The sequence below is a fragment of the Ochotona princeps genome, chromosome 4 (assembly GCF_030435755.1).
Source record: "Ochotona princeps isolate mOchPri1 chromosome 4, mOchPri1.hap1, whole genome shotgun sequence".
Lineage (NCBI taxonomy): Eukaryota > Metazoa > Chordata > Mammalia > Lagomorpha > Ochotonidae > Ochotona > Ochotona princeps.
The window spans coordinates 29,486,629-29,514,606 of record NC_080835.1 but is presented as its reverse complement, the minus strand read 5'-3'; the positions used below and the strand labels follow the sequence as shown (position 1 = coordinate 29,514,606).

Genomic DNA, 27,978 nt, shown 5'->3' with positions numbered 1-27,978 from the left:
CGGAGTCTCTCTAGCCTGCCCTTGTCTTCCTCTCCATGGTACCGCGGAAGCAAGCTGCGCCGCGAGCGGCCGAGCGTCGACGCGGGTCGTTCCTGAACCGGGGCGGAAGAGAGCTGGAGGTAAGGTGCAGGAGAGCTTGGAGCGGCTCTGGGGTGCGGCTGGGCGTGGAGAACCGTTCCTGGGTGGAGAGGGAGACCAGGAGGCTTTGGGAAGATGGGCGAGTGGAGCTGGCAGCCGAGGCCTGCGCCAGGGGCTTCGGCTGCAGCCGGGGCCGCCCGCGGCCTCCAGCCGCGTCCACACCCTTCTGCCCCCAGCTCGGACGTCTGCGCCCTCTGTTCTGGCTTTGAGCACCCAGTGCTCGGCCCTAGCCGTCAGGAGCAAGATGGATACGTAGATAAATATATATTTTCTTTTGTTTTGTTCCTCCTAGTATAGTGAACACAGGTGCCCTTGTCTGGTGTGCTGTGGATCATTGTAATAGAACCGAACTTGGGACGTTCCGTGTGTAAGCGCTTCAGCCGTGGGGTGTGGGATTCGTTACAGGGCAGTCAGGACCCAATCGCCTTGTTTTCGGGCTGGTCCCAGGGGATTCCTAGCCCGCCCAGTGGCTAGTAAGAAAGGCTGCCAAGCACAAATAAGCCTGTGGTGAATGCTGTGAATAGTGAAGTGTTAAACACCGACTAACACTTGCCTTCCAAAAGCTGAGAGGTAATGCAGAAAACCTCTCCTTGTCTTTGGAGAGTGTTGTGCAAACACACTGGAGGAAGGACCTGTCATTTGTCTTTGAGTAAAGCGTCCTCAGGTGGGCCCAGGCCTTAGTGGCATTTAAAAAAAGGGTATCTTAGCATTTCCTGTCACAGAAAACCTGTTTCCCAAGCAGACAAGCCAATCGAAGGGCTACCCTGCAAAGTAACTTTGTAGGCGGCCTGGTTTGACCCACTGTTAGGTTTCTCCATCAGAATGATCCCAGCCCGCTCCTTAGTTAAGTGCAGTTTGGTAGTTTGGGCCACATTCAGGTGAAAGAAAACTTTGCAATCCTCTTGGTCTAGAAATAACTTCTCCGTGTTGAAATCCCTGTTCTGCACTCATTGACATTGAAATATCAAGCAATTTGGAAACCTCAAGAGTTTGTGAAATTGTCCCTAAAAAATAACATGCAAGTACGCTTTCATGTATGTGAAAAATAGAGGAGGATGTGTTCGGTGAACTCAGAATAAGCTGGGAAGAGCTTAGTAAGAGGAATCCTTCATATAAAGTAGACCTTTTTTTAACTTACTCATTCTGCGAATGCATGTTTGAGTGTCAGGTGCTGGGCTGGGCTCTGTGACTAACTACAGCTGCAACCCTGAGGTTCTTTGCTTGTAGATGGGGGGCCATTCCACACTCCATGTTATTTTGAAGGTGAGTGAGATGGTGTTTGTGCTTGGTACTGAACCTGGCACTTTAACTACCTCTTTTTAAAATGGTGCTATGTATTACATATTTTTTTTAAAGTTATGTTTACCTCCTTTATTGGCCCAGAGCCTTCCCATTTAGTTAGTGCCTATTCTCATGCAACAGAGAGAAGTAATACATGAAGATAAAAAGCATAAAACCTTACCGGTTTTGAGCTGCAGAGCTTTTTATAAATATGTGACCATGTTCAAAGCCTCCAATTTCAGTAGTATGGATGGATGAATATTATTATTGAATAAGAGATAATCTGGGGAAATACTCTGTAGAACTCTGTACAAAAAGAAACAAAAACCCTAATTTTTTTTTTTCAAGCAATGGTTCAGTGAAATTTTTACATGAAATGTTTCTACAAAAGGCAGCATGTGAGTTCACCTAAAAAGTAAGTCGTTTGGATACATTTCCTCTTCATGGTTCTGACACCTTGGGCAGGAGAGTCATTTGAACCCTTGTCAGAATTTCTAAGAATATAAACACTTGTTTTGCATTGTCACTTGGTATCTCTAGTTAGCCATTGTAAAGTAGATCAGGGATGGTAAAAATTCCGAGCCCTATAAAAATCAGAATGCAGAAAGTATGTAAGATGGTATTCTGAACAGTACGGATTTCTGTTAAAACCTTTCAGTCTACCTGTCTTATCAGATTTAAGGCAGAAGTTTTTACTAAAAGGGATCAAATGTACCTGTCTGTCTGGTTTTCTTACCTTTTTTAAAAAATGTTTTTTGTTTTAGTAACAGACCGTGACACACACTTAGCACACAGCTTTTTTTTTTTTTTTTTTTTTTAAGCTTTATTTTTATTGGAAAGGCCAATCAAAGCCAGGGGTTTGTCCCAGGTCTCCCATGCGGGTGCAGGGTCCCTAGGCTTAGGGCCGTCCTCGACTGCTTTCCCAGGCCACAAGCAGGGAACTGAATGGGAGGTGGACATGAACCTGGTATCATGGCACATGCAAGGTGAGGATTAGCCACTGAGCCTTCTCATGAGGCCCTTTTAATGTGTGCTTTTTTAAACATAGAAGATGCTTTGTAACTTTTAAAATTGATGATCTGAAACAGTGTATCTTGGCTTATAATGTTATGAATAACATGGCACTGGTTTTTTTTGTTTTGTTTTGTTTTTTTAATGCAGGTTCTCATTCTGGAAATCCCGGGGCTGGTACTGAGATTTCACATTGTGCCAGGATCCCAGCTGAGGCCAGTTCTGGTTCCTGGGCAGTAAGTAGTGTTTCTTTCTTTTCTTTCTTTCTTTTTTTAACAGTAAGCCTGCTAATCACATTTAAAGAAGAAAGAACACTAGGCGGCCAGAAGAGGATCACAGGAAGGAACTGAGAGCCCAGTCTGTACTAAGTGCAGTTTTTATGGATATGGATATGGGCCCTCTGTCCTCCTCTCCCCTATCTTGGAATATTGTTGGGTGGTAATTTTCTGGATATGAAGTTCCTGAAATTCCCCTCAGAACTTCCTAACAGACCTAATAACTGAGGATGGAGAAGATTTCCCCAAGCTGCTGTTAGGAGGGGGGTTAGACCCACCTGACAGGGTTATAGAACAAGAGCAATATTTTACCTATGTAACTGTGGGTCAGACTTGATTCCAAATTTTTTTTTTGTTACCTTCATTCAACCATACTAAAGACCCACCCCATAAATGCTGGTTGTTCCTGAGCCTTGCTTTTACGTTTCTTCCCTTATTCATCCGTAGTAAATTACTGTTTTCTTTGGCCGCTTACACGCATATGGTCTCTTGTCTACCTGCCTACCTAACCATTCCCTCTCAAGAGAAATAACGCATTGTCCAATAGGGCTAGCGTGGATCCATCTTCTCTGTTTTCTTTGAGCTGCATATGGGCATGGAGCTATCTCTCTCACCCCCTCCCTTTTAAAAATTTGTTTGAAAAAGTTATGGAGAAGGGGAGAGACAAAAAACTTCTGTTTCTTCACTCCGCAGGTGACCACAATGACCAGTGGTAGGCCAAACTGAAACCAGGAGCTTGGCATTTCATCTGGGTCTCCCATGTGGCTGGCAGGGGCCCAAACACTTGGGCAATCTCTACTGCATTTCCTAATAGGCAGTTAGCTGGCAACTGGATCAGAAGTGGTATGACCAGGCCACAAACAAGCACTTATATTGTACGCAGGAGTCCTGTATTTATCTGCTATGCCACAATGATGGCCTGAGGGCTTTCTTCTATTGCTGTCTGTCCCTTGGCGTTTGGAGGTGGCCTTGAAAAAGTTGTTCTGTGTACTACAGAAGGTTGCTCACAACTAGAAAGGTTAGAAGCTCTACCTCATAACTATCTGGAACTGGACAATATTTATTCTTTTTCCATCTCTCCTGGCTGTCTCTATCAAATAAGTTACCAGAGATGGCTTCACAGAGGTTCTACATGAAGGTAGAGGTTCCACATGAGACAGAGTAGCAGTAAATTCATTTAATGAAGAAACTGCACCTGACAGACCAGGCAGTCCTTTCAGAAAAGAACTGAGAGCTAGTAATGTATTTCTACCACTAGTAAGGAAAGACCTAAGCAGTTCTTATGAAAGAACATAGTGTTTTTCTGCCATTGAAGCAAACAAAATGAAGCTACTGGGCCACCATCTGAACTGGGGGTCAAGACCACTAGCTAGACACAGTCTTAAGCTACAGAGTTCAGGTTCTTGTCTTCCCATAAAAAGAATTCCTGGCAAGAGACAGACTGCAGCAAACAAGCTAGCAACACAATTAAGAGAATATAGCTTGCAGGCCAGACAGGCATTCAGAAAAGTTAGAAGGCCTAGTTTGTATTCATACTGGAGCATTTATGGTTACGGGCCCAGTATTTCTCCTTCCTCTTCTAGGACGTTGCTGAACAAGGGCTTTCCAGACATGAAATTTGTAAAATTACTGTGGGGCTTTATCTGCACTGTGTTGTTGTACCTAATAACCTGGCACAAGAGGGAAGATTCCTTCAAGACTGTCCCCAGGGGAAGGCTGGGAGCCACTTTTAAGGTTGTGCTATATGGGCCACACTTGTGATATGTAAGTGCTGGGCTACTTCCCAAGTGTGCTTCTAGGTTACTCCCTCATTCAACCTGAGGAGCTTCATAATTTTTGTTCTTAGCCCCCTCTCATACACATAGACTAACATCTACCTTCCTACATAATGAGAATACCACCTGCAGGTGTAGAGGTGAGCTGCTGCAAAGCCACATATATTGAAAGATGCTGGGAGTACAGGCAACTTCATGAAGGAGAACAGTCCTCAGCTAAGTTGAGGATCTACTGTTTTGTTTGTTTTCATAGGCAGAGGGGTAATTCTCAGGTCAGTGTCTGGTGTTGGCAGTGCTTTGTGTGGGCCTACAGCAGTTCTTGATCAAGGAATGTGTATCATGGCATGTGGTACATGAAGGAAAATGAAGCTTGTCTGAGTTGAGGGAAATTCTCACCCTTGAGCCGTGTTGAGTTGGTATGGAAGGTGTGCATATACATGGCTTCGTTATTGGCAGTCTAATTTTGTCATTCACTATCTACCTGTCTACTGTTATCAACTGAAATAAAATAAAGCAAAATAAATATTAATGTTTCTAGCCACACTGCCAGAACATAGACCAAGATGAACAGAAGCAAAGAGTTCTACAGTAGAATTTTAGCTGGCTGAAAGAGAAAAGAAAGGAATAATACTGAGGAATATAAACAGAGTAGGAGCAACTAGAGATTGTGAGTTTTAGGAGAAAGACAGTGATTACTTAAGGTCACAACATGAAATTTTGTATTCCTTGAGCTGGCCTCACTCATAAGCAGTTCATGAGCAAACTGTAGTATTTATATAAGGAAGTTAACCCACGTCAAGATTTTGAAGTGTTAAGCTATCTTAATTCAGAAATGTGTACTTTATATTCTCATTCCACTGAGTTTTAATCAGTGTGTAAAGTTAGTTTCTTATGCTGCTGACAATTTATCTTCTGGCAGATAGGACATTTTAGTTTGAAATGGAATAATTCCTGCAATTTTGTTTATAAGGGGTTTCAGTCTTTCAGCCACAAGTGGGAGGTGGGGCTGGTACCAGGGGGAAGATGTCTGCTTACAGCAAGTGGGGTCACCAGATAGGGCTAGTGGAGTTTTTAGATTTACCAAAAACAGGATGCTTAACTAATTTTTAATTTCAGATGAATAATGAATTATGAACATAACTAAAATAAATTATTTGTACATCTGAAATTCAAATTTCGGTAAAGATCTAGAACTGACAGTAAGAAATAATTCTGCCCAACACTGACACAGGAGAGCATGCTGCCTAGGGAATCATAGAAGGGTAAGAGGTCTGTCTCAGCAAAGATGCCAGTGAAGGTGCACATATCCTGTGTCGGAGTGCCTGGTTTCTAGGCCTCCACTTCCTCATAATGCAGACACAGGGAGTTACCAGTGATGGGAGGTCTATTTTAGTTCCCAGCTCCTGTGTTTGGCTTGCCATTTTGGGAGTGAACCAACTAAGAGGAGCCTTTTCGCAAACGCGCTCTCCTTCAAATAAGTTAAGTTTTCTTTTGAAACTCTGTGCTTACTCATGCAATTTAATTCCTTGAAGTGTTTCTCCAAAAATTACAGAGATTCTCATGGTAACTCAAAATGATTGTAAGCCACTTTTTACCATAGGAGTGTATTGAAAGTTAACTTGAAGAAGAAACAATTTAACTATGCTTTCTCCCCTTAAGAATCTAGGTTAATATCGATTTAGCATTAAAGAATTGTGGATCTCTTTGAATCTTGGGACAGAGAACACTGTCACATGGAAAAAGACCCAGGGGACCAAGGATCAGGAATCCAAAAAAATTTCTTGTAAGCTTTCCTTACATCCATTCAACCTGGATTTCTAAACAACCCTGAGAACAGACAATCCTAAGATTACTTTGCCTGCAAGAACACCTGGTCTTCTAGTTAGTGAGACATAGTTTACATAGTACTGTAAAAACACAAGGCAATGCTCCTAAAGCAAGGCCTAGTTCTCATGAGCTTGAGTTCTCTTTCAAGGTCATTAGACTACAATTGTTTTCGAAGGACTGAAAGCAAGCCTAGCGGGAGTGGGCCAGAGAGCACAGTGGCAGAACCTATTATAGTAGGTAGTGTTCCAGTGGGGCCTTTCATGGGCCTTCCCCCAGACACCTGGAACACAGCCAAGGTTCTCAGGTCAGCAGGTTCCCGGCATGCACCTCTCCAAGCCCCTCGCTGTTACAGAGACTCTATAGAGGGAAAAATATTGTATCGTTGTGGAAAATGAGCAAAAACTTACTAGCAATATTGACTCCAAGGAAATTAAATCAGTAATGTTTTTAGAAGTCTAATTTAACCTCAGAATAGGTATTTAGTTCACCAGTGTAAATTACAGAATCTACTAATAAACTTTTGTGAGTTAGGCAATGTCTTGGCCAATGTTACATAAAAAAGTGAAGGAACGGAGGCTCCCCAAATCTAAGGAAAATATTTTTAATGAAAATAAAATTCATATAAAGATTACTTTAAACGGTAAAGATGTGTTGTATACATTTTCTAAAACAAGTTAGCTAAGTCACAGGATACCAGGCCAGCCTAGGTTTTTACTTGATAAAAAGTACTATAACGTTAGTGACTTTAAATTGGTGATATTACCTACACATATAAAGAATCTCTGGCATTATCTCCTTAAGCGTTAGCAGTTTTAGTATTGTGCTGTGGCAGAGTTGGCCCAACTTACTTTCTTTTGTTTGTAAAGCTAAAAGAAAAGTCAGAGCCAGATTTGTGTCCTGTACAGCTATTTCCCAAGATGCCTTACCATGTGGTTTAAGGTTATTTTGCAATTCTATTTCTGGTTCTTTTTTCTGCTCCTCAATTTACCAACCTAGTTTCTGTTTGAAAATAATTTATAATTTTGTGATGTAAGCCCGTTTTAATTTATATGACAGAACATGTGTTAATTTTGAGATATGATTAAGACTGAATACTGTTCTAACTGGTTATAGCATTTTATTGAACATCTTAACACTTTGTTATATCTTTTTAAAGATCGACTGATTTGAAAGGCAGTTACAGAAAGGCAGGAGACAGACAGAAGGGTGGGGAAAGAATAAACTTCCATCCAGTGATTCACTTCCCAAATAGCTGCAGTAGCCAGGCACAGACGAAAATCATGAGCGTCTTCCAAGTTTCCTGTGTGGATGCTGGTGCCTGAGCACTTGAGCCATCTTCTTCTCTCCCGGACACATTAGCAGGGAGCCGACAGCTTTACCTGAATCAGCCCTGATCTTTCTTCCTGCATTCAGTAGGAAGATTTAAAATAAGGAGATGTGCATTTATTTGCTGTTGTTTTGTTACATGGGACCATGACTACCATCTCTCTTTATAGAAAACAAATCATGTTAGTGTCTAAGTTGTACCCGGTTTTTTTGTTTGTTTGTTTGTTTGTTTTTTAATGTGGAACAAAGCTTGAAAACACAAAATTGCAAACTCCGAGATTTTGTAATGCCATGACACCACCTGGATCTCAATGGTTTTCATCTTTCTTTTTTTCGTTCTTAGTGCCTTGTATTTATTAAATCTTAAGAATTCAGCATAGCTTTTTTTTCTTTTTAAAGATTTATTATTTTTATTGCAAAGTCAGTTATACAGAGAGGAGAAACATCCACTGATTCATTCCCCAAGTGGCTGCCACAGCTGGAGCTGTGCCAATCTGAAGCCAGGAGCCTGAAGTTCCTTCTGAGTTTCCCACATGGGTGCAGGGTCCCAAGGCTTTGGGCCATCCTCAACTGCTTTCTCAGGCCACAGGCAGAGAGCTGGATGGGAAATGGAGCAGCTGAAAGACAAACCGGTGTCCATAAGGGATCTTGGCACAAACAAGGCAAGTACTTCAGCCACTAGACTACTGCACCAGGCCCTCAACATAGCTTTTACATTTTATTTGAAAAATTACAAGTGAGACTTATGGAAAAAAGTGAGGCACTTGTACAACTACTTAGCCTTCTTTTTCTTTGTTTTTGATTTATTTTTTTATTTGAAAGAGCAGAGAGATCTTAAATCTGTTGTTTGACTTCCCAAGTGGGAGCATCAGCCAGAACTGGACCGTTCCAAAGCGAGGAGCCAAGGACTTCAGCCTGGTCGCTTGTGTAGCAGGCAGAGGCCCGAGTACTGAGAACACCTGCTGCTGTTTTGCCAGGCGCATTGCTGGACGCTGTCTGGAAAGCGGAGCAGCTAGAACTCGAGCCTGTACTCCAGTGTGGGATGCTGGCATTACAGGGTGCAGCTTAATCCTCTGAGCCACAATGCCAGCTCCCTCAGCTTTATTTTCTGTAAATCTCTTTGAAAACAAAAATGTGCTTTCTTTTCAGAAATATCGAAGAATTTGATGTCTATCATTTTAGATATTGGTGGTTATATTTATAAGTCGCATTTTTTATTCATTTTGATTCATTTAATTCATCTTTAATTCATTTTAACTGTTATGTAGGAATCCTTGTATGAAAAACCCATAATTTCTGATTCTTCACAATTAGGGCATTTCTCATATATCACTACCAAAAGCAATGAATGGTGAAAGTTCTTCTATATAGTTTATGCTTATGAGGAAATACTTTTCTTCAGTAGTCATCAAGAACTGAAAAACTTTCTGGGTCCTAGAGTGTACACTACTTCATGCTCAGAAGAAAATACCAAAAGCTTTCTAAACCAGTTACATCAGCTTCTGTTCTACCAGTGTATAGGAAGCACATAAAATTATCCACTTTTTAAATGATTTTTTTTATTTGTTTCTTATTGGAAAGTCAGATTTATAGAAAGGAGAGACAAAGATCTTACATTCACTAGTTCACTCCCCAAATGGCTGCAATAGCTGGAGCTGAGCCAATCTGAAGCCAGGAGTTTCTTCCATGTCTCCCACTTGGGTGCAGGGTCCCAAGGCTTTGGGCCATCCTCCACTGTTTCCCAGGCCATAAACAGGGAGCTGGAAGGGAATTGGAGCAGCTAGATAAGAACTGGCACCCATATGCTATCCTGGCCCATGCAAGGCAAGTACTTTAGCCACTCGGCTACAGCACTAGGCCCAGAATTATCCACATCTTAGTCAACACTAGGATATCAGATTTGAATTTCTGCAGTTGCTTGAGCATTTTTTCATGTCTGTTAACCATTTGGATTTCTTCCTTTGAAAAGTGATTTCTCATTTCCTTCGCCCATTTTTTGACTGGTTTGTTTTTATTATGGTTATCTTGGAATTCTTTGTATATTCTGGATATTAGCAGGTTTTTTGTTAATGCAAAGTGTTTCAGAAATGCTACCTAATTTACATTTCCCTGAGAATTGATAAGTAGACGTTTTATGTGCATATATGGATTTATTGCTTTTCTTTGTGGATTACCTATATATTTGCTTAGTTTTTTTTAAATTTTTTTTTTTGCTGGTATTTTCATCTTTTTTTTAAATTGATTGCATTTCATTTTGTGACACAGTTTCATAGGCTGTGGAATTCCCCCAACCCCTCCCCGTGCCCTCCCTCCATGGTGGATTCCTCCACCTTGTTGCAATATTACAGTTCAAATCCAGTCAAGATTCTTTCATTGCAGGCATGTACCAAGCATAGAGTCCAGCATCTTATTGTCCAGATACATTCAGTGGTTTCTTGGGGAGACCATCTCTGGTCTGAAGGCTGAGCTGGCAGAATATTTGCTTAGTTTTATAATGGATACTATGTCACTTTCTAATTGACTTTTAGAAGTCAGAAATTTTCCCAGTATTTGAGATAGTATCCTAACAGTAACTTTAAATTGTCTTTTCCCTTCCTTTAATTAATAGGTACGTGTATAAGATTGATATGTAATGAAATACAGCATTCTCTGCCTTAAATATTTTCCTGCTTGAAAAAATATCCCATATTCTCATGTCAAAATCTCCTATACATCTGTTCTAATAAATTTTTACAGAGTTTTTCGGGTTTAATTCTTTAATACTTCTAATTATGTTTTCTGTGCAAGACGTTTTTATTTATTTTGAAAATCAGACTTAAGAGATCTTCTGGCCAGGCTAAAGCTGGGATAAATTAGGTAGTTAAAATCCAGGTAACTAGTGATTGATTTGTAGTACTGTGTATCATATACCAGGCCTTTGTCTATGTAACTATTTATCCATGGTATGTCAGTACCAATCTGTTTTAACTTCAATAGATTTATGGTAGAAGGGTATCTTATTTTCAATACAGAGTTCCTTGGATCTTTAGTCTACTGTGTACATCTGCTTGCTGCATTCCAAAGGTGTTGGAGATGAAATATCCAACGGGAGTTTGATTGGAATAGTGCTGAATATAGATAAATTTCTGAATATTGCATATTTCCTAGAGTCACATTATAAATGATATTTAGCTGCTTTTATTTAAGATGTCTTTTTTCAGTTTTTTTGCTGATAAAGGCTTTATATATTTTTTGTAAGATTTAATGTATTTTGTTGTCTGTCTTGTAGTGTCTTTGGTTTACAGCATCCCGATTGAAGTATCTGACTAGTTTTAATAGTTTGTTGAGCTGTTTTATTTCTCAGGTAAATATTCATGTTACCTTTGAATGTTTCTTTCCTTTCTATTTTTAAAATGTATTCATTTTTACCTGAAAGGCGTACTTTACAGAGAAAGGAGGAGGGACAGAGAGAGAGAGAGAGATATCTTCCATGTACTGGTTAAATTCTCAAATGTACACAACGGCCAGAGCTGACCTGAACTGAAACCACTAGCCAGGAGCTTTTTCCAGGTTTCCCACGTGGTTGCAGGTGCCCAAGTACCTGGGCCATACTCCACTGCTTTGCCGACTACAAGCAGAGCACTGGATCGGAGTGGAGGAGCAAGGGCACAAACCCAGTGCCCATATGGGATGGCAGGGCTAGCAGGCAGAATAACCTGCTCATGCCTCATATCAGTTCTTACACTATTTAATATGGCCTTAAGTGGAAGCTCTTAAAGCCAGTATTGTTTTGTGGTTCTGAATTCTTGGGGAATGCTTTTCTCATGTTTGGTGATTATAATGTTTATTGTAGACTTTTGATTTTATTCTTTGTATACTTTATCCTTTTTATATGATGTTGAATCTTATTGGATACTTTCTCAATTTCCAATATAAAACGCAGCGCAAATATGACTCTTTAATGTTTTCTCTAGGGTGATCAGCATATGACCTGCTAAGGAGAGGTTCTAGACAAAATAGAACTTGAAAATTTGCTAAAATCAAGAATGATGGATCCATGTTCAGTTGGAGTCCAGCTTCGTACAACAAATGAGTGCCATAAAACCTATTATACTCGTCACACAGGTTTCAAGACTTTGCAAGAATTGTCATCAAATGATATGCTTTTGCTTCAACTTAGAACTGGAATGACACTTTCTGGGAACAATACAATTTGCTTTCATCATGTAAAAATTTACATTGACAGGTTTGAGGATTTGCAGAAGTCATGTTGTGACCCATTTAACATACATAAAAAACTAGCCAAAAAAAATCTGCATGTGATCGATTTAGATGATGCCACTTTTCTGAGCGCAAAATTTGGAAGACAACTTGTACCTGGATGGAAATTGTGTCCAAAATGTACTCAGATAATCAATGGGAGTGTGGATGTTGATGCTGAAGATCGTCAGAAAAGAAAACCTGAATCTGATGTATGTATAAGAGTCATTTGTTTTTTTCTAATAATGACTTCCAGTTTGTGACGTTTATTTAATTACAAGAAATTGTATTTACCTCATTGTTCATTAGCAGACAGTTATTTTAAAATTGGAGGGTTGAAAGTAAGTAGTGTAGCCAAATACTTCTGCGTACCTAATTTTGGAAAAAAAAACATTTTAGAAACTGTCACTTAAGAATGACAATACACCCAAGATGCCAAACTGCAGCTTGTAGTGCCTCGATGTTAAAGGCAGCTTTTAGAGCATTCTGGCCAAATCAGTGCTTCACTAAAATTTTTTTCTGATACCAGTAGCTAAATGGGACTTGCCAGCCAGCCGGTCTTTAAACCAGGATGAGTTCCTCTTTTTTATGATGGATCTCAAAGTTACTGCTCTAGAAGGAGCATTAGAGAAGTGATTTAGGAAAATTGTTTTTTTATTTCAATCTTTTTTTGATTATGTCCAGTACTTGTTGAAGTTTTGAAAATGCGTACGAGTTTCTTTGCTTCCGTCTTTGAAGCCTTATTTCATACTATCAACGCTGATTTTAGGACTCTTTGGGCCCTAACTTCATTTTTACTTTAGAGAGTATTCATCCTTATTCTCATGCCTGCATACAAATTATTTAATCATATCAAAACATTTCATAATTCTTGCTACTAGAGTGTTTTTCTCCTTGACGTTATAGTAATAAGCCAAACTGGAGGTATTTAAAGCTTTGAACTATACATACTCTTTCTCTTTTCCTTGCCTCACAGAGGCTTATCTCCAGGACCCAGTGTTCTCTGTAGTTCATACCAGACCTATTGATGTATCACGGTAAAGGTCTTTGCCCTTATTTGTTGCTTTTATGGGATAAATTACAGGCAGTGTTTTTTTCCCAAAAGCACAAAGCTTTTTCAAAAAAGCATATTATTTGCAACCATATTGCTTTTCTGCTCTGAAAAATATATAAAATGCAGTAATAAAACTTTTTCCTTAACGGCCCAGAATCATCTGTAAGCATCTCGGTTATGTGTCCATGGATTCTACAGCAGTTTTCTGCCTTCTCCCAGATTGTGAAGCAGTCTTTGCAGTTTTTATCACTTTTCTGTACGTAATATGCCAGAGACCAAAATTATATCATGAAAATGTCATTAATAAGTTAGCCAGCTATCTCTGAATATGGCCCAGGGTTTTGTTTTACGGCACTTGAGTTCTAAAATTGTGTGTATGTGCGTGTGCTTCACGCTGCTAGGTTGGTGTAGGATCTGGATGAGCATATTGTGAATATTAATATAGTTATCATCTGAGTTAGTGACTTTTTTGTCTTGTTTTCAGGGAAGAACTGCAAAAGCTTTGAGGTCATTACAGTTTACAAACCCTGGAAAGCAAACAGAATTTGCCCCAGAAACGGGTAAAAGAGAAAAAAGACGACTTACCAAAAATGCATCTGCTGGTTCAGATAGGTAGGCGATATGTTGCCTAAGGTGTTTGTTAACTTTCTGCTTCATATCTGTGTTGTCCCCTTATTTTCCTCTCACATTTCTAATTTTCTGGGTAGACATTTTTAAATTGGATAATGTAAAATGAGGAAAATTTCCCAAAGCCTTGGTTTTCACTCACAGATATTAAGACAGCTATTTCAGCTATAAAAAATGTGTTTCTAAAAGGTGGGAATGAAGTGACAATAATATTTTTGGCATGAGAGGTAACTGATAGGGGCTGGCATTGTGGTGTTTCAGATACAGCTGTGTCCTCCAATGCTGACATCTCTTAACGGGCAACAGTAGGTGTCCCTATCACTCCACTTTTGATCCAGCTCCCGGTAAATGTTCCTGGGAAAGCAGCAGAACACAGGCTAAGTACTTGAGCTCCTGCGCACAAATGGGAGACCCAGAAGTTCTTAGTCCTGGCCGTGATATCCATTTGGAAAATGATTCAGTGAATAGAGAGCTCTCTTTTCTTTTTGTTTTCTCTCTGATACTGGCTTGCTCTTCTCTGCCTTTTTAGAGATATCTTCCATTGCAAACCACAATGGAAGGGGTTGAGCCAAGCTGAAGCGAGAGACAGAGGCTTCATCTGAGCTTCTCACATGGGTTCAGGAGCCTGGAGATTTGGTTCATCCTCCTCTGCCTTCTTAATACATTAGCAAGGAACTGGATTGGAAGTGGAATAGCCGAGACTTGAACCAGCACCAATATGGGATGCCAGCATTACACACAGCCACTTTTAATTCACTTCTGTGTAACACCAGCCTCAATAAATTTTTAAAATACCTAAAAGCATATGTATTAGAATTAAAATTTTTTAAAGGAATTAATCATGTAATTGGCATATGGATTCTTGAGTGGCAGCTAAAATATATTTTATCAGAATGTACAATTTTTCTTTTTCACATGTCTGAAAGCATTAATGTACAGTCAATAAAATGAATAGGTGAACTGCATAATTTAGAATATGAATCTAAACTGTGGAGCATTTCTATAATATTGACAAACAAATGTTAGTATAATTACTGAGGATTAAGTGCAGTCAGCATTTCTACTGGTGCATTTATGCCAGCTGTTAAGGTGGAAATAATTTAAAGTTGAATGACTTAAATATTTTCAGGCCATGTTTTCTGGAGTTTGTTGAAGAACAGAAAGCAGATTAATTGAAACATAAAAGCCTACTGTGTGATATACTGTGCTACAAATAACATGAAATATGGAGGTGTTTGCATTAGTGATAAGACACCTCTTCAGACACTCACCTCTCATTGATGTGCAATTCCAGCTGCCTGCTAATGTGTGTCCTGGGAGACAGCAGGTAATGGCTCACGTGGTTGGATCCTTACCACCCAGATGGGAAACCTGGGTTGAGTTCCTGCTCCCAGCTGTTGTTAGCATTTGAGGAATGAACCAGTGAATGAGAGCTTTGTGTATGTAATTAAATATGAATACACACACACACACAGACATACGTATATATTTAATGGAAACTACTTACAGACCATGACCAGTAAAATGAAGCACTGCTAACTAGCCATGGAGTTTTCTTTTTCTGTTTACAGTAAAGGGAAAATTTTTTTTGACAAAAATACACTTACATTTTGAACAGGCTCTTGTCCATTCCTTTGTTATTTACATGCAAATGGACTTGAACTTTTTTGGGATTTGTGGAACTCATTTGTTACTAATGTAAAATAAATCTGGTAACTTACATACCACTTGACAGAATCTCATCTCTAATACAGACTTCTTAAAGATGTGTTTATTTTTATTGGAAAGTCAGATTTATAGAGAGGAGGCTATACAGAAAGATCTTCCATCCACTAGTTCACACCGCAAGTGACTGCAGTGGTTGGAGCTGAGCCAGCCAGGAGCTTCTTCCAGGTCTCCCAAATGGGTACAGGGTCCCAAGGCCTTGGGCTGTCCTCTACCGCTTTCCCAGGCCACAAGCAAGGAGCTGGAAGGGAAGTGGAACAGCCGGGATACAGACGAGTACCCATATGAGGTCCCAGCTCATGCCAGGGGAGGACTTCAGCCACTAGGCTACCGCGCCAGGCCCTATAAAATTCTTATGATCTTAAATATTTTATTGATTTTCAGTTCAAAATATTCAAAAGCAGTGTTTTTGTGAGGTGTAATTCATTGTGTCTTACTTACAGACAGGTGATACCAGCGAAGAGTAAGGTCTATGATAGCCAAGGCCTCCTGATTTTCAGCGGGATGGACCTCTGCGACTGCCTTGATGAGGACTGCTTGGGCTGTTTCTATGCTTGTCCTGCCTGTGGTTCTACCAAATGCGGAGCGGAGTGCCGCTGTGATCGCAAGTGGCTATATGAGCAAATTGAAATCGAAGGGGGAGAAATAATTCATAACAAGCATGCTGGGTAATTTGTAGTATTGAACTAAGATGTTTGCAAAGACCCTCATTCTCTTTCTAAAGTTCTGTCTTTCTAAGATACATTTTAAGCTTGATTACCAAATGACAAAGATTTAACCACTTTAAAGTGTACTCAGTATGCTCTGGTGTGTTTTGGATGCCTCTTCAACATTCTCAGCAATCAGCTTTAAACCTCCATTGGTCAGCTTAAAGAAGTGAAGTGTAGACAGTCCTCAATTTGCATAGTTCCCACAGGCACACATTTTGGTGAGCACAAGTTAGCTAAAAACACCAATTCTCCTAACAGCACAGTTTAGTTTCACGTGTCACCGGATATTGCCTGTTAGTGACTGTATCCAACGCCACTACACTTGTTTGTGAGGGAGCAGTCATGTTCTTTGTACATGCTGTGCATGATTGTTCCTGTTATGTGTTCAGCTCACTGACAGCAGAGCCTGTAGTTGCGTTGTCACTCAGGTGAAATTTCATACAAGTGCATAATTAGAAGAATGGACCAATTAAGATGAAATGCAGTCAAAAAATCAAGTGATAACTGAAATTTGAATTCATGGAGTAGTAGATAGTATCAGTTGTAGCAATATTTTTACTGCTTTTGTTTTAAATTCCAGATGTGTATGTAGAGGCACTTGATGAAGGCAAGCTTAACAAAAGTGAGGAACCTGATCATAATGAAAAGGGTGACTGTATCCCAGTCACCTTCAAGAAAGGAAATGTAATGTGGTTATGGAAGTATACAGCATTGAAAGCACAATGAAATGGGTGGAAGATGATTGAAACTTGAAAGGAGTATGATGACTTGTTATGGAATACAAGTAATTCTCAGTATCATACATAATTATTTGATAGAAAAAAATGGCAACTACCATTCAAACCACTCAGTTTTTACAATGATGTAAAACACACTAATTAATAGTATTTAAGGCTGCTCTCTCATTTTCTTTGATATTTGTGACTGTCAGAATTTTTAATGTTTTGACCGGTTTTAATGGCTTGGAGCACTTATAATTTCCCCCACTGATTATTCATATTGCCTTTCGTGACTGTTTCTTATGGTCCCTTAATATCATTGCAAAAAGAGGACTGCATGCAGTCTGGACAGTGCCTACTTCAGGGAAAATTATTTTGATTCAACTAATTGAGTATTAAGTATTTGGAAATCTACATGTCTAAGTGATAAAAAAATATATTTTTTTCTTACCTTTCATTTTACCGTGCATTCTCTAGGAAAATTTGTTGTTGAATACGAAAGGTTTGAAAATTCTCCTTAAGGGAGTGATAATGAAAAGAAAGCAGAAAAGTACTGATTTGGGCTGTACCGGGAAGCAGGACCTCAGTTCACATTTCCTATGTGGGTTGGGTAGCAGGGAGGCAGTTCCATCACCTCACCTGCTGCCTCCTGGAGTTCACATTAACTGGAAGCTGGGACCAGAAGGGAGGCTCACACCCAGGCGCTCCAAATGAAATGTAGTCATTTCAACTGATGATTCAGCTGCTAGACAGACCAAACCCCTGCCCCAGAAACATCTTTCTGGTTGGAGAAATGGCTTTAGAATTCAAATTGCTGAATTCCAGCCATGCGTGGTAGGGAAGACCCGTTATTTTAAGACATGGATAACTTTTTCGAGGGAAAACTGCTTGAACAATTTTGATAATGTTTGTTCACGTCCATTCAGGGAGTCAGATTTGTAATGGTAATATGAAAAGCTTACAGAGGGAGGTACAGCTAGATTGAGAATAGACTGCTACATGAGTAAAAGCTCTGTTTTGGAAAAATTACATCACAGTTCTAGTTCGGAACCCAATAAAATCTAAATCCTCATATTTTTTATGTTTTCCAGTATAGCTAAATAATTTCAGAATTTTATTTGAAAGGTAAAAATAATACTTAATAGTTAACTTCTCTGAGTATAGCCTATTAGAAAAGTTAGTGTAATGCCACTGACATCTTACAAGTGTTACAGAAAGTAAAAAAATGCATATGTAAATTTGAATAAAGTGTCATTACATGTGATCTAATGCCAATTTTATAAATAAATATAAGGAATGGGTATGTATCTTTGGAATATCATGTTATTCTATTTTTGAAATAGTATGTCTAGTCCTATTTAGCAAGTGGAAATACAATGTGACAGTCAATTCTAAAGCTACTTTCCTGGCATAAATTTTAAGCAAATAATTTTCAGCAAATACGATAACTGTTAATTAAAAATATAACTTGGTAAGGTTTAGCTTGGTTCTTTTGAGAAAATAGTTATGAGAAGCTGATGAATGTTGTTACGTAATTTCAGAGACAAGTACCCATATTTGTATGCTCCAAATATGTATATTCAGAACACCTGAGCATGCATTGAAGTACCAAATATGCTGTAACCTATTTGTTTTTTTTTTTTTAAGTGACTGAAGTATAGTTCAATTTGATATGTAGTAGTATTCGGTGTGTAGTATTTTAGGTGGGTGAGTTTTTTTTGTTTTTTGTTTGTTTAACACTTTAGAACAGAAACCAGAGTATTTCTGTTCTTAAGGAGCTGCTGGTACCTGAAGAATCTCATTGTGGTCTCTTACACCCTTCTCACGTCTGAAGTTGTGTCACGGTATAGAAAAGTGAGATGTTTCACCTGGACTTCCGTTATAGTTACCCTACTGGAAATAGCTAACATCCTTGTGCAAAATTCTTGTCACCTCTTAGTTTTTACTGACATCTGCTGGTATCTTCGTGAAAATAAACTGCTCTTTGCTGCTACTACTTCTGCCTAATCTCTTTACTTCTGAATGGAAACTCTGAACATGTAGTTTTGCAATAATACCCTGCTGAAGTGGGAACTAAAAAACATTCCTCGAAGTAAAATGGTTTCTCTTTGTAGCATACTTATTACTTTTCCAGAAGCAGCTGACTGTTGCTGGCTTTTGTCTTCTTGAGAATATGAATGAGGAAATGGAACTGGACTTAATTACTTGAGTTGATCATTTTCTCTTTTTTGCCTGTGATCAGCCATTAAGTGTTTAATACAACTTAGTCACCAGATAGGCAGTTAGCTTTCCTCACGTGAGAATTAACATCACCCAAGCCCAAGGGTAGAATGGCTTGTTTCTAACTTGTGTCCTGGGATGGAACTCGAACCTAGTTAGTGTCTGCATTCATTTCCTGGCTTTGGCTGCTGCCACTGGCATTCTTCTAATACATATTCCAGAAGGAAGCAGTAGTGGCTCGTGTAGTTGGGTTTCTGTCACCCACATGGGAGACCATGATTGAATTCCTGGCTCCTGGCTTCAGTACAGCACCCAGCCATTACAAATAGTTGGCAGAATTAGGGAGGTGAGAACTTTGTCATTCTCTTATTCTCTCCCAATCCCATGTGTCTCCAGTTTCAAAAAGAAACACACTCATGCCCTTGGGAACTTGTCTTAATAATGGACAACAAACAGCTGTGACAGTCACATTTCCTGCTCTGCATCCTTGCAGAATTTTTTTTCATATAGTTCTTGTGAGTCTTAATTCCTTACACAGATATAGCATGTCTTGTGTTTGACGTGCTAAGATGCCTGTAGTTAAGCTACCGTTTGGACGGGGGATGTTTTTGTCTTTTTATTCGTACTACCTGCCTTCAAAGCATTTAACATGTATGCAATGTGTGAAGCATTCCCTTTGTGACCCTGTGATTTCATCTCTAGAAATTAGTGCTAGGTCAAGGAGAATAGAAATTGTAATAGTGGGGTCTGATTAATTAACTAATCAGACAGTTGGAGGAGCATCCTTGACTCTTTTGTCATTTATGATATAGTGCTAACAACATTAAACTTAAGAGTCAGGAGCTCTACTTCTTTTTCCCTCTTGCCCTTACATGAAACTCACGTTTCTGGTTTTGAAGAGATAAATATCAAGTAGTGGCCCTGAAAACAAAAGGGAACTCAGCCTAGCTCCACGTTTTCTATATGTCTTAATCCATTTGGGCTGCAGCAGCATACTTCCATACATTGCTGACATAAAAACAGCAGGAATGTATTTCCCAAAGCTCTGGAGGCTAGGAAGAGGGCTTGCTTTCTCATTCATAGATTGCTGCTGTGTTGCCAAAACCTCACTGGTAAAAAGGCCAACAGATTACTTGACGTTATATTCCTGAGTTCTCCATCGTGGCCCACTCATGCATCTCAGTTTGGGTTTGGGAACTACAAATAGCCCATGCACTGTAATTCTGCATGGTTGACTTGGGTGCTTGACAACTTAAATAGTTGGGACTGACGTTTTGGCACAGTGGGTTAAGCCACTGCCCATGACACCAGCATCTCATATGAGCACCTATTCCGGTCCCAGCTGCTCCATTTGTTGCACCAGCTCCCTCTTATTGTACCTAGGACTATGGAGGATTGCCCAAGTGATGGGACCCTGCCATGCATGTGGGAGACCTAGATGCAGTTTCAGGCTTGTACCTTGGACCAGGCCCAATCCCAGCCATTGGGACCATCTGAGAAGTGAGCCAGCAGAGGGAAGATCTTTGCTTCTATCTCTCCATCCTCTCTCTTGCTGTAATTCTGCCTTTCAATAAGTAAATACATAAATATATATATTCTTTTTTTTTAAAGATTTATTTATTTTTTATTACAAAGTCAGATATACAGAGAGGAGGATGCTTTTTAAGAATATATATATTTGGGCCCGGCAGCGTGGCCTAGCGGCTAAAGTCCTAGCCTTGAACACCCCGGGATCCTATAAGGACGCCGGTTCTAATCCCTGCAGCTCCACTTCCCATCCAGCTCCCTGCTTGTGGCCTGGGAAAGCAGGAGAGGACGGCCCAAAGCTTTGGGACCCTGCACCCACGTGGGAGACCCGGAAGAGGTTCCAGGTTCCCGGCTTCGGATCGGCGCGCACCGGCCCGTTGCAGCTCACTTGGGGAGTGAATCATTGGACGGAAGATCTTCCTCTCTGTCTCTCCTCCTCTCTGTATATCTGACTTTGTAATAAAATGAATAAATCTTAAAAAAAAGCATTGGGATAGGCGTATAGCCTAGCAGTGAGATGCTTATTAAGATTCCCCTGTCACATACTGGAGTATTTGGTATCACGATCTGGCTCCAGCTCCTCACTCCAGCTTTCTTCTTATGCAGACCTGGGAAGGAAGCATTGATAGCTCAAGTTATATATAAATGTATGTGTGTATACACACACACATATATATACACACACACACAAGAATTTTAAATAGTTGCTTTTATACTTGGGATTTTATAGTTATGATAGACCTAGTACTTTTTCACAGATAGTGTGCCTCTTAAAATATGCTAACAGTTGCATATTTGTTACATATTGTCTTGGTTCATTTGGGCTGCCATTGCAAGATAGTTTGCAAAAAGCAGAAGTCTTGTGAAGACTAGAAAGTTTTACGGTCAGAGCATTGATAGTTCCTATATCAGGTGAGGGCCAACTTCCTCATAAACAACCGGCTTTTACTTTGGGCCAACCATGGGTGCTCTGTCCACATGAACTAATCACTAGTTAAAGACCCTCACTTTCTAATTGCTTCACCATGCAGGTAAAGATTCCAACAAATGGAATTTGGCGAGTTCAGAGGATTCAGACTATTGCAGCTGCAGCAAATGCCATTACCTTTCATTTTCTCATGTTTCCTAATTGATGACTACTTTTTGTGATTATGTAGAAGAGGAAACCTAGGTGTCAAAATATAGCTAACTTAACAAAGGTCACTAAACCTTATACATTGAAAAAAGGAACCAAATAAAGTTTGATTCTAAAATACCAGGGCTGACCAATATGCTTTATAATTTTTCTTATTTTCTTATTTGTATGAAGTTATTAATATCAGGATTCATTGGAACTGTTTGGTTCTGACCACTTAGCAGTTACTATAGTTTAGTTTTTTAATGTGTGTTCTGTAGATAAAGATGTTATTTATTCCCATTCATATTATTCAGTCACCTCCATAAAAATGGGTGGGAAAATATTAATCAGCAGGTTCTGAGAGATCTTTCAGATTGCATATAATAGGTCACATTAATGAATAAGATACATGCTTGATATATGTTAGCAACAGCCATTTATTGTGTGATTGGATGCATAACTCAAGTGTACTTTCGTTTTATTTTTTTAAAAATCCATTGCATTTATCTCCATTGTATGATACTCTTCTGTCCAGGAGAGGGTGATGTTTTACAACAAACTTACAGTAAAATGGTCCCACAGTTTAGAGAAGCAAAGGTTTAGAAAATGAGTTTTGTTAAGGTTAAATTGAAGGATCATGTGCTTAAGTGTCTTGGGAGATAATTGTTTCTTCAAAATATCATGTGGAAAAGAGCAAAATATTCTCTTTCTTGCCCACCTCATTTTTATGTAAGTTAGTCTTTCAATTGAAAAAATCCAAGTCTGTCTTGGAGTGCAATTGACAATTTCAGGACCAGTTTTTTCAGTGCAAAGAACACTGATCTTGGGATCAGATAAATCTGGTTTGATAGGTAAGTGTCTTAACTGCTGGGTCAAACCTGCATCCTTTGACTTTGAATTTTAAATAAGCAACAAAAATATTCTAACATATCTCAGAATAGAATACTTAGAGGACACATAGGTATTGCATGATAGTCAAAAAGATATTGAGTCAAATTGAAATTTAACCACATTCACTGTTTTTATTTACCACATTTAACAATCTTAAAATCTGCTTGCAAAAGAAAAAGAAAATATCAAGAAACTTTAGTTTCATAGTTTTAAATTTCCATTAGTAATTTTTTTTAATTTCTAGGATCCAGGAAAAGTAGTATAGATAATAGTCTAAATTTTTGAATAAGCAGCCAGTCAAAAGATGGAAGAATTTTCCTTTAATTTGCGATTAGCAGTTTCTGCTCCCTATTGCAGTCAGTACAGTCAATACAGTGTTTGTCCTAGAGGTTAAGTCACACATCAGGACTCCTGCATCCCATATAGAAATACCTGGGTTCAAGTCCCAGCTCTGCTTATAATTCTACCTTCCCTCAGCTGCATGCTTTGAGAAGCAACAGGTGGGACCTCAAGTAGCTGTCTCTACCATGCATGTGGGAAACTTAGAATGAGTTCCTGACTGTGGCTCTCCAGAGAGAAGCAGTTAAGGGGAGGTCTTCCCCACCTGCTATGTGTGCATGTATACATATGCCTCTAATATTTAAGAATAGAAAAAGGAAATAAAACAATTGGCATGTATATTCAGTAAATTTTGTTAAAATATTTGAATGTATAGAAAAGTCTATTTTATAGACGAAGCATGAATGCAGAGTTAAAATTGACAGTGCAATCTAATCTAACCTATATGTTGCTACCTTTTCTTCCTTTCCCTGCCCCAATAAGAAAAGTCAGTCCCTTTCTTTTGTCTTTGAATAGAGAAGGTGAGGTTGGCCAAGTTAAAAAAAAAAAAAAAAAAAAAGAATGAAAAGAATGAGGAGGAGGAAAAGTATAATAGAGTTTTGCTTGCCATCTTGTGTCTTCTTTTCAGAAGGAAGGCCAAGCCTGAGCACCATCCAGTGCCAGCCATAGGTGTCAAGGCAGATGTAAAGGTGCAACCACTCTGCAGTGAAGTAGCCACTAGGGAGCTGTCAGAGGCAGCCCAGCAACTCGGTCCCTTGACTCTGTTTCATTCCTTTTCATTTCCTCAGGTGAATCATTGCCTAGCTGAATGCAAGGCAGTACTAAGCAGGAGGAAATGGCTATGGGTCCTCTCACCTTGCTGGTGTTGGCTTTGGATCTCACACGCACACCCCAGCCCCAGCTGCATCATCTCCCAACAAGTGCGATATACCATGTGGACCCACTTACGCCAAAGAGCTCATTGTAACTTAACCAGAACATACAAATGATGACACCTCGGAGAGAAATCATCTGTAAATGACAAACATGGCTGCCTTTGACTGCCTTTAGTACTTCAATGGGGAGCTCCCACACGATATATTCCATCATATTTGTAGTAGCAAAATTTGGAAACTCCAATTTTCCACCCAGTAAAGAACAGTGGAATCACTAATGGTGTACATTTATATATTAATGTAATATAGACAAATAAGCTTTGGGAGAAATTTCAATGATACGGGCAATACTAATGGCATAATTTTCTGTTTTCTAAGGCAGACCATAAAGCAAAATAAAGGGGAGACATTTCCAAATTTGAAAAAGAGTAGGATGCACTGGAAAACCCCACCCCAAAATGTTAGCAAAACTTGTCTTGCAATTACCTGCTTTCTAATATTCTCTGTCAGATATTCTATAACTTTTCCAATTTTCTGTGATAAACATGATTACTCTTACAGCAATGAAAATATAGCATTACGTAAAGATACTGGGGTATTACTGCTAATCATTGGTTTTCCTTCTCATATAGCAGATGAACAATGGCTGTATGCCTATAGTTACAATCCAATTTTTAAGGACCTAGGGCAATTCTCTCAACTCTCATCCTCAGTTTTTTTCATCCTAAAAGAAAGAATAATGCAAGAGGGAAATTCCATTAGGAAGTTGTAATGATTGAGATGGTGCTTAGTCCAGTATTGGTACAGATGAAGCAATCTATTATAATATTAATATGCAAACTATATAAGGAGTTACCTAATTCTAGCCTTGGCTTCTTCAATCTGTTCTCCAGTTCATTGATTTCATCTTGTTTTCTTCCATCTGTTTCTACATAAGGAGTTGGATAAGATTTGACTTTGCTTCATTTTGATAGAAAAATTGGAGATAAATGAACCGTAGACCTTACTGGAAAATGGATTCCCAAGGATGGAAACTGAAATTAAGGGGGGAGTGGAAAATAAAGGAAGAAAAAGCAAGAAAGCATAATGATACAAGTGGGAGAAAATGATAACCCCCTGTCTGTCAGAGTGAAGGGTTTTGTTGTCTGCAGGAGTTACAAAGCAGGAGAGATGGGGCTGAATTCCATCAGAGACAGAGGACCCTGATTCTGTGTCCTCAAGAGGAATGTACCTGGGAAAAAATGAAATTTTCTTGCTTGGGCCATCCAACTCAAGTCATCACTAACACATTCTGGTGGGCAGAAGAAAGCAAATAACTTTGAGTCAAGCATCATGAACCAGGCCAAACACTTCAGGATTTGAAACTCTTTAATAGTGCTCTTAGCAGACTCAACTTCAGCAGGCAAGTCATAGCAGCAGAATCCCTTCAGAATAACTTGAGAGCTCCCGTGCCAAGGCCATCTGTACAGATTCTGACCATGATTGCGTTTACCAGCCATACTCCTCCCTTCTACTGTCCTGCCACATGCTCTAAGAGACTAGTCCCTTTGCACATGGCCGAAGGAGCCAGATACTATTTATCAGATTTGCTGGGACACATCAAGAGAAGCTCTGTAACAGCTCTCTGAAAGACAGGCTTTAGAGAGAGTCAAAATAGAAGCCATCTTGAGGCTGTGTGTGTGTGTGTGTGTGTGCATTTATGATCTAAAAATGTATGATCTAAAAATTGAGTTTTTAAAAAATGTTTTTCTAGTAATAAGTCTGTGCCAAAACCAGGCTGAATTATAATTCTGACACTTTGGGGTTTAAGTGCTATAATTGTTAACCATTTTGCAGGTGAATAGATGCTTTGTAAGATAATTTTGTTCACTTTTTTATTGTCTACAGTACATACAGCATTGGTTGGTATTCAGTTGATGCTCAGTAAGTATTTTTTTTTTAAGATTTACTGTTTTTATTGGAAAATCAGATATGCGGAGAAGAGGCAAGACAGAGAGGAACATCGTCTGTCTGCTGATTCACTCCCCAAGCAACCGCAACGGGTGGAGCCAGGAGCCAGGAGCTGCTTCTGAGTTTCCCACATGGGTGCAGGGTCCCAAGGCTTTGGGCCGTACTCGACTGCATTCCCAGGCCACAAGCAGAGAGCTGGATGGGAAGTAGAGCTGCCGGGATACGATCTGGCACCTGTTTGGGATCCCAGGGTGTGCAAGGGGAGGACTTTAGCCACTGTAGTGCTGAACTCAATGAATATTTTTAAATTAATAAGTGAACTTCATATTTGTTCTAATAATGATTGAACTGTGTGCAGGTTTATGCATTTACTGTGCCTCTGGTTAACCTCTTAACCCTTAGCTTCACTAGCCTGAGAAGCATGGCCTTGCTGGTGGAGGCTTTTTCCTGCCCAGCACTTAAAGGTGCTATGTCATTGGAAATAATTAGGCATAGAGTGATCCACCAAGGTTGGTGTTTAGACATGACTGGCAATCCAGGGCTTTCCTGATTTACTCATTGGCTGTGAAACCTGGATCCTTCTTGATGACATAATTCTCTAGGCTTTCAGTTACATGGAGTAGTCATAGGCTACTTGGCAAGCATCTCTAGGTACAAGCAGACATATCACTGGAGCCAAGCATGAGGTCTTTGAAAGTCTCTTGAAGAGTGGTGACTGCAGAAGTTTCAGCTAAGAAATTATTAAGATAAGGGCTTCAGGGATTAAATGTGACGTCTATAGCTTTTAGGCTCTCTATATTGAACTTGTGTTTTTCTGTGTCATGAACATCAAGTACTCTTCAGTTTATCAAAAAGCATTAAATGGAAAAGAATTTAAAAAGATAGGCAATTTCAATTTAAGCAATTGTTGGGTGTGAAGTGGACACAGCAAGTGAGTCTGACTGAGACAAAGGTGGAGATGAGCCTCATCTCTCACAGAACACAGGGGCAGCAAATGCTTGAGTAGAGGCCATGTGACAGGCCCCGCATTTCAACTCCAGCTCCACCTACACACTAGCAATGTGACATCAGGCAAAATCACTCAATTTCAGGAAGGACATTTAGCCCAGCAATTGAGACACCACTTGGGATGTCTGCATTCAATACTGAAGTGCTTGTGTTTAAGTCCTGTTCCTCTTCCGATTCCAGCTTCCTGTCAGTGCATATCCTGAGAGACCACAGGTGATAACTGAAGTAGTTAGATCTCTGCCACCCACATGGAGGACTCAGATTACATTCCCAGCTTCAATCTGACCCAGTTCTGGCTGTAGTAGGCAAACATATTTGGATAGTAAACTGGAGGATAAGAGAGATTTCTCTTTGTGTCTCCTTTTTGTTGTCTGCCTTATATGTTTTTAAAAAATCATTCAATGTCTTTGATGCCAGCACCTCATTTTTCACAGTGTCAAGGACTGTTCATAACTTTCAACTCTTGCATAGACTCTTTGTGAGGGCTGAGAGTGCCAGGTAAACACCTTGTATAGAGTTGGAATGATCAGCAACATCATTGGGAGATCATTATTATGGAAAAAGATTTAAAAGGATTCATTGGTGAATAAACACTTCTATCCTTGTTTTAGAGTTCCTAAAGCTAATGTGAATTTGAAAGTCTCTTGGAGAACTACCCATGATTATAAATTGTTACCTTGAAAAGAACTTTGCTGGCTTTGCAATAAGTGCACATCCACAAGAAACAATTAATTTAGTGGCTAAGAGCATGAGTCCAAGGAGGCACACTAACAGGATCTACCTGTGTTGTGTGACTTTGGTCAAGTTACTAAGTCTCTATTTTTCCAGGTTCATTTTTGAAGGGGGTGTTAATGAGGATTAAATAATTTGGTATGTGTAGAAGTGCCAACACAGTGCAGGAAATGTTTTCAGCATCACTCTTCTTTCATTTTCTTTCAGGGATCTTCTCAATTGGAAGAATGGAACATAAGTACAAACGTTACATGGTCAGATTTGGGCATTGGGGTTGGAAATCTGCCACCTGCAACCCTGGCATTCCTTATTGATGCCAACTGAATTGTCAGCTTCTTCACCTTCGATACAACTCCTTGCCGATGGTCCGGGAAAAGCAGTGAAGATGGTCCAAACACCAGAGCTCATGCAGTCATGTTGGAATCCTAGAAGGAGATTCTTTCTCTTGGTTTAGGCTTGGCCCAACACTGGCCATTCCAGCCATCTGTTGAGTGAACTAGTGGATGGATGATCTCGCTCAGTCTCTACCTTTCTCTCTCCCTCCCTCTTTATAACTCTGCCTTTCAAGTGAATAAAATCAATCATTCACAAAAGAATATGGGTGGTGATATA

The 27,978-nt window shown here is 39.6% G+C and overlaps 1 protein-coding gene across 6 annotated transcripts; it reads left to right on the top strand.

Annotated features, from left to right (window-relative positions):
* Positions 1-27,962, top strand: ARL14EP (ADP ribosylation factor like GTPase 14 effector protein). Of its 6 annotated transcripts, none has more exons than XM_058663229.1 (7): positions 1-119; positions 2,581-2,666; positions 11,587-12,084; positions 13,411-13,538; positions 15,722-15,946; positions 23,430-23,490; positions 27,574-27,962. In XM_058663229.1, the coding sequence occupies exons 3-7, from the start codon at positions 11,659-11,661 to the stop codon at positions 27,688-27,690; spliced, it is 957 nt and encodes a 318-aa protein (XP_058519212.1). In that variant the 5' UTR covers positions 1-119; positions 2,581-2,666; positions 11,587-11,658; the 3' UTR covers positions 27,691-27,962. The 6 variants fall into 6 exon arrangements, with proteins under 6 accessions (XP_058519212.1, XP_058519215.1, XP_058519214.1 ...); XM_058663232.1 differs by lacking the exon at positions 27,574-27,962 and adding an exon at positions 24,312-25,357; XM_058663231.1 differs by lacking the exon at positions 27,574-27,962 and adding an exon at positions 24,309-25,357.
* Positions 27,963-27,978: the final 16 nt, after the last annotated feature.

What these genes read in the sequence shown, in the direction of transcription:
- ARL14EP (XM_058663229.1), top strand. Translation starts at nt 11,659, where the DNA reads ATGATGGATCCATGTTCAGTTGGAGTCCAGCTTCGTACAACAAATGAG. An exon ending in GCATCTGCTGGTTCAGATAG is followed by an intron (nt 13,539 to 15,721) that starts GTAGGCGATATG and finishes TCTTACTTACAG; the next exon opens with ACAGGTGATACCAGCGAAGA. An exon ending in ATTCATAACAAGCATGCTGG is followed by an intron (nt 15,947 to 23,429) that starts GTAATTTGTAGT and finishes TCTTCTTTTCAG; the next exon opens with AAGGAAGGCCAAGCCTGAGC.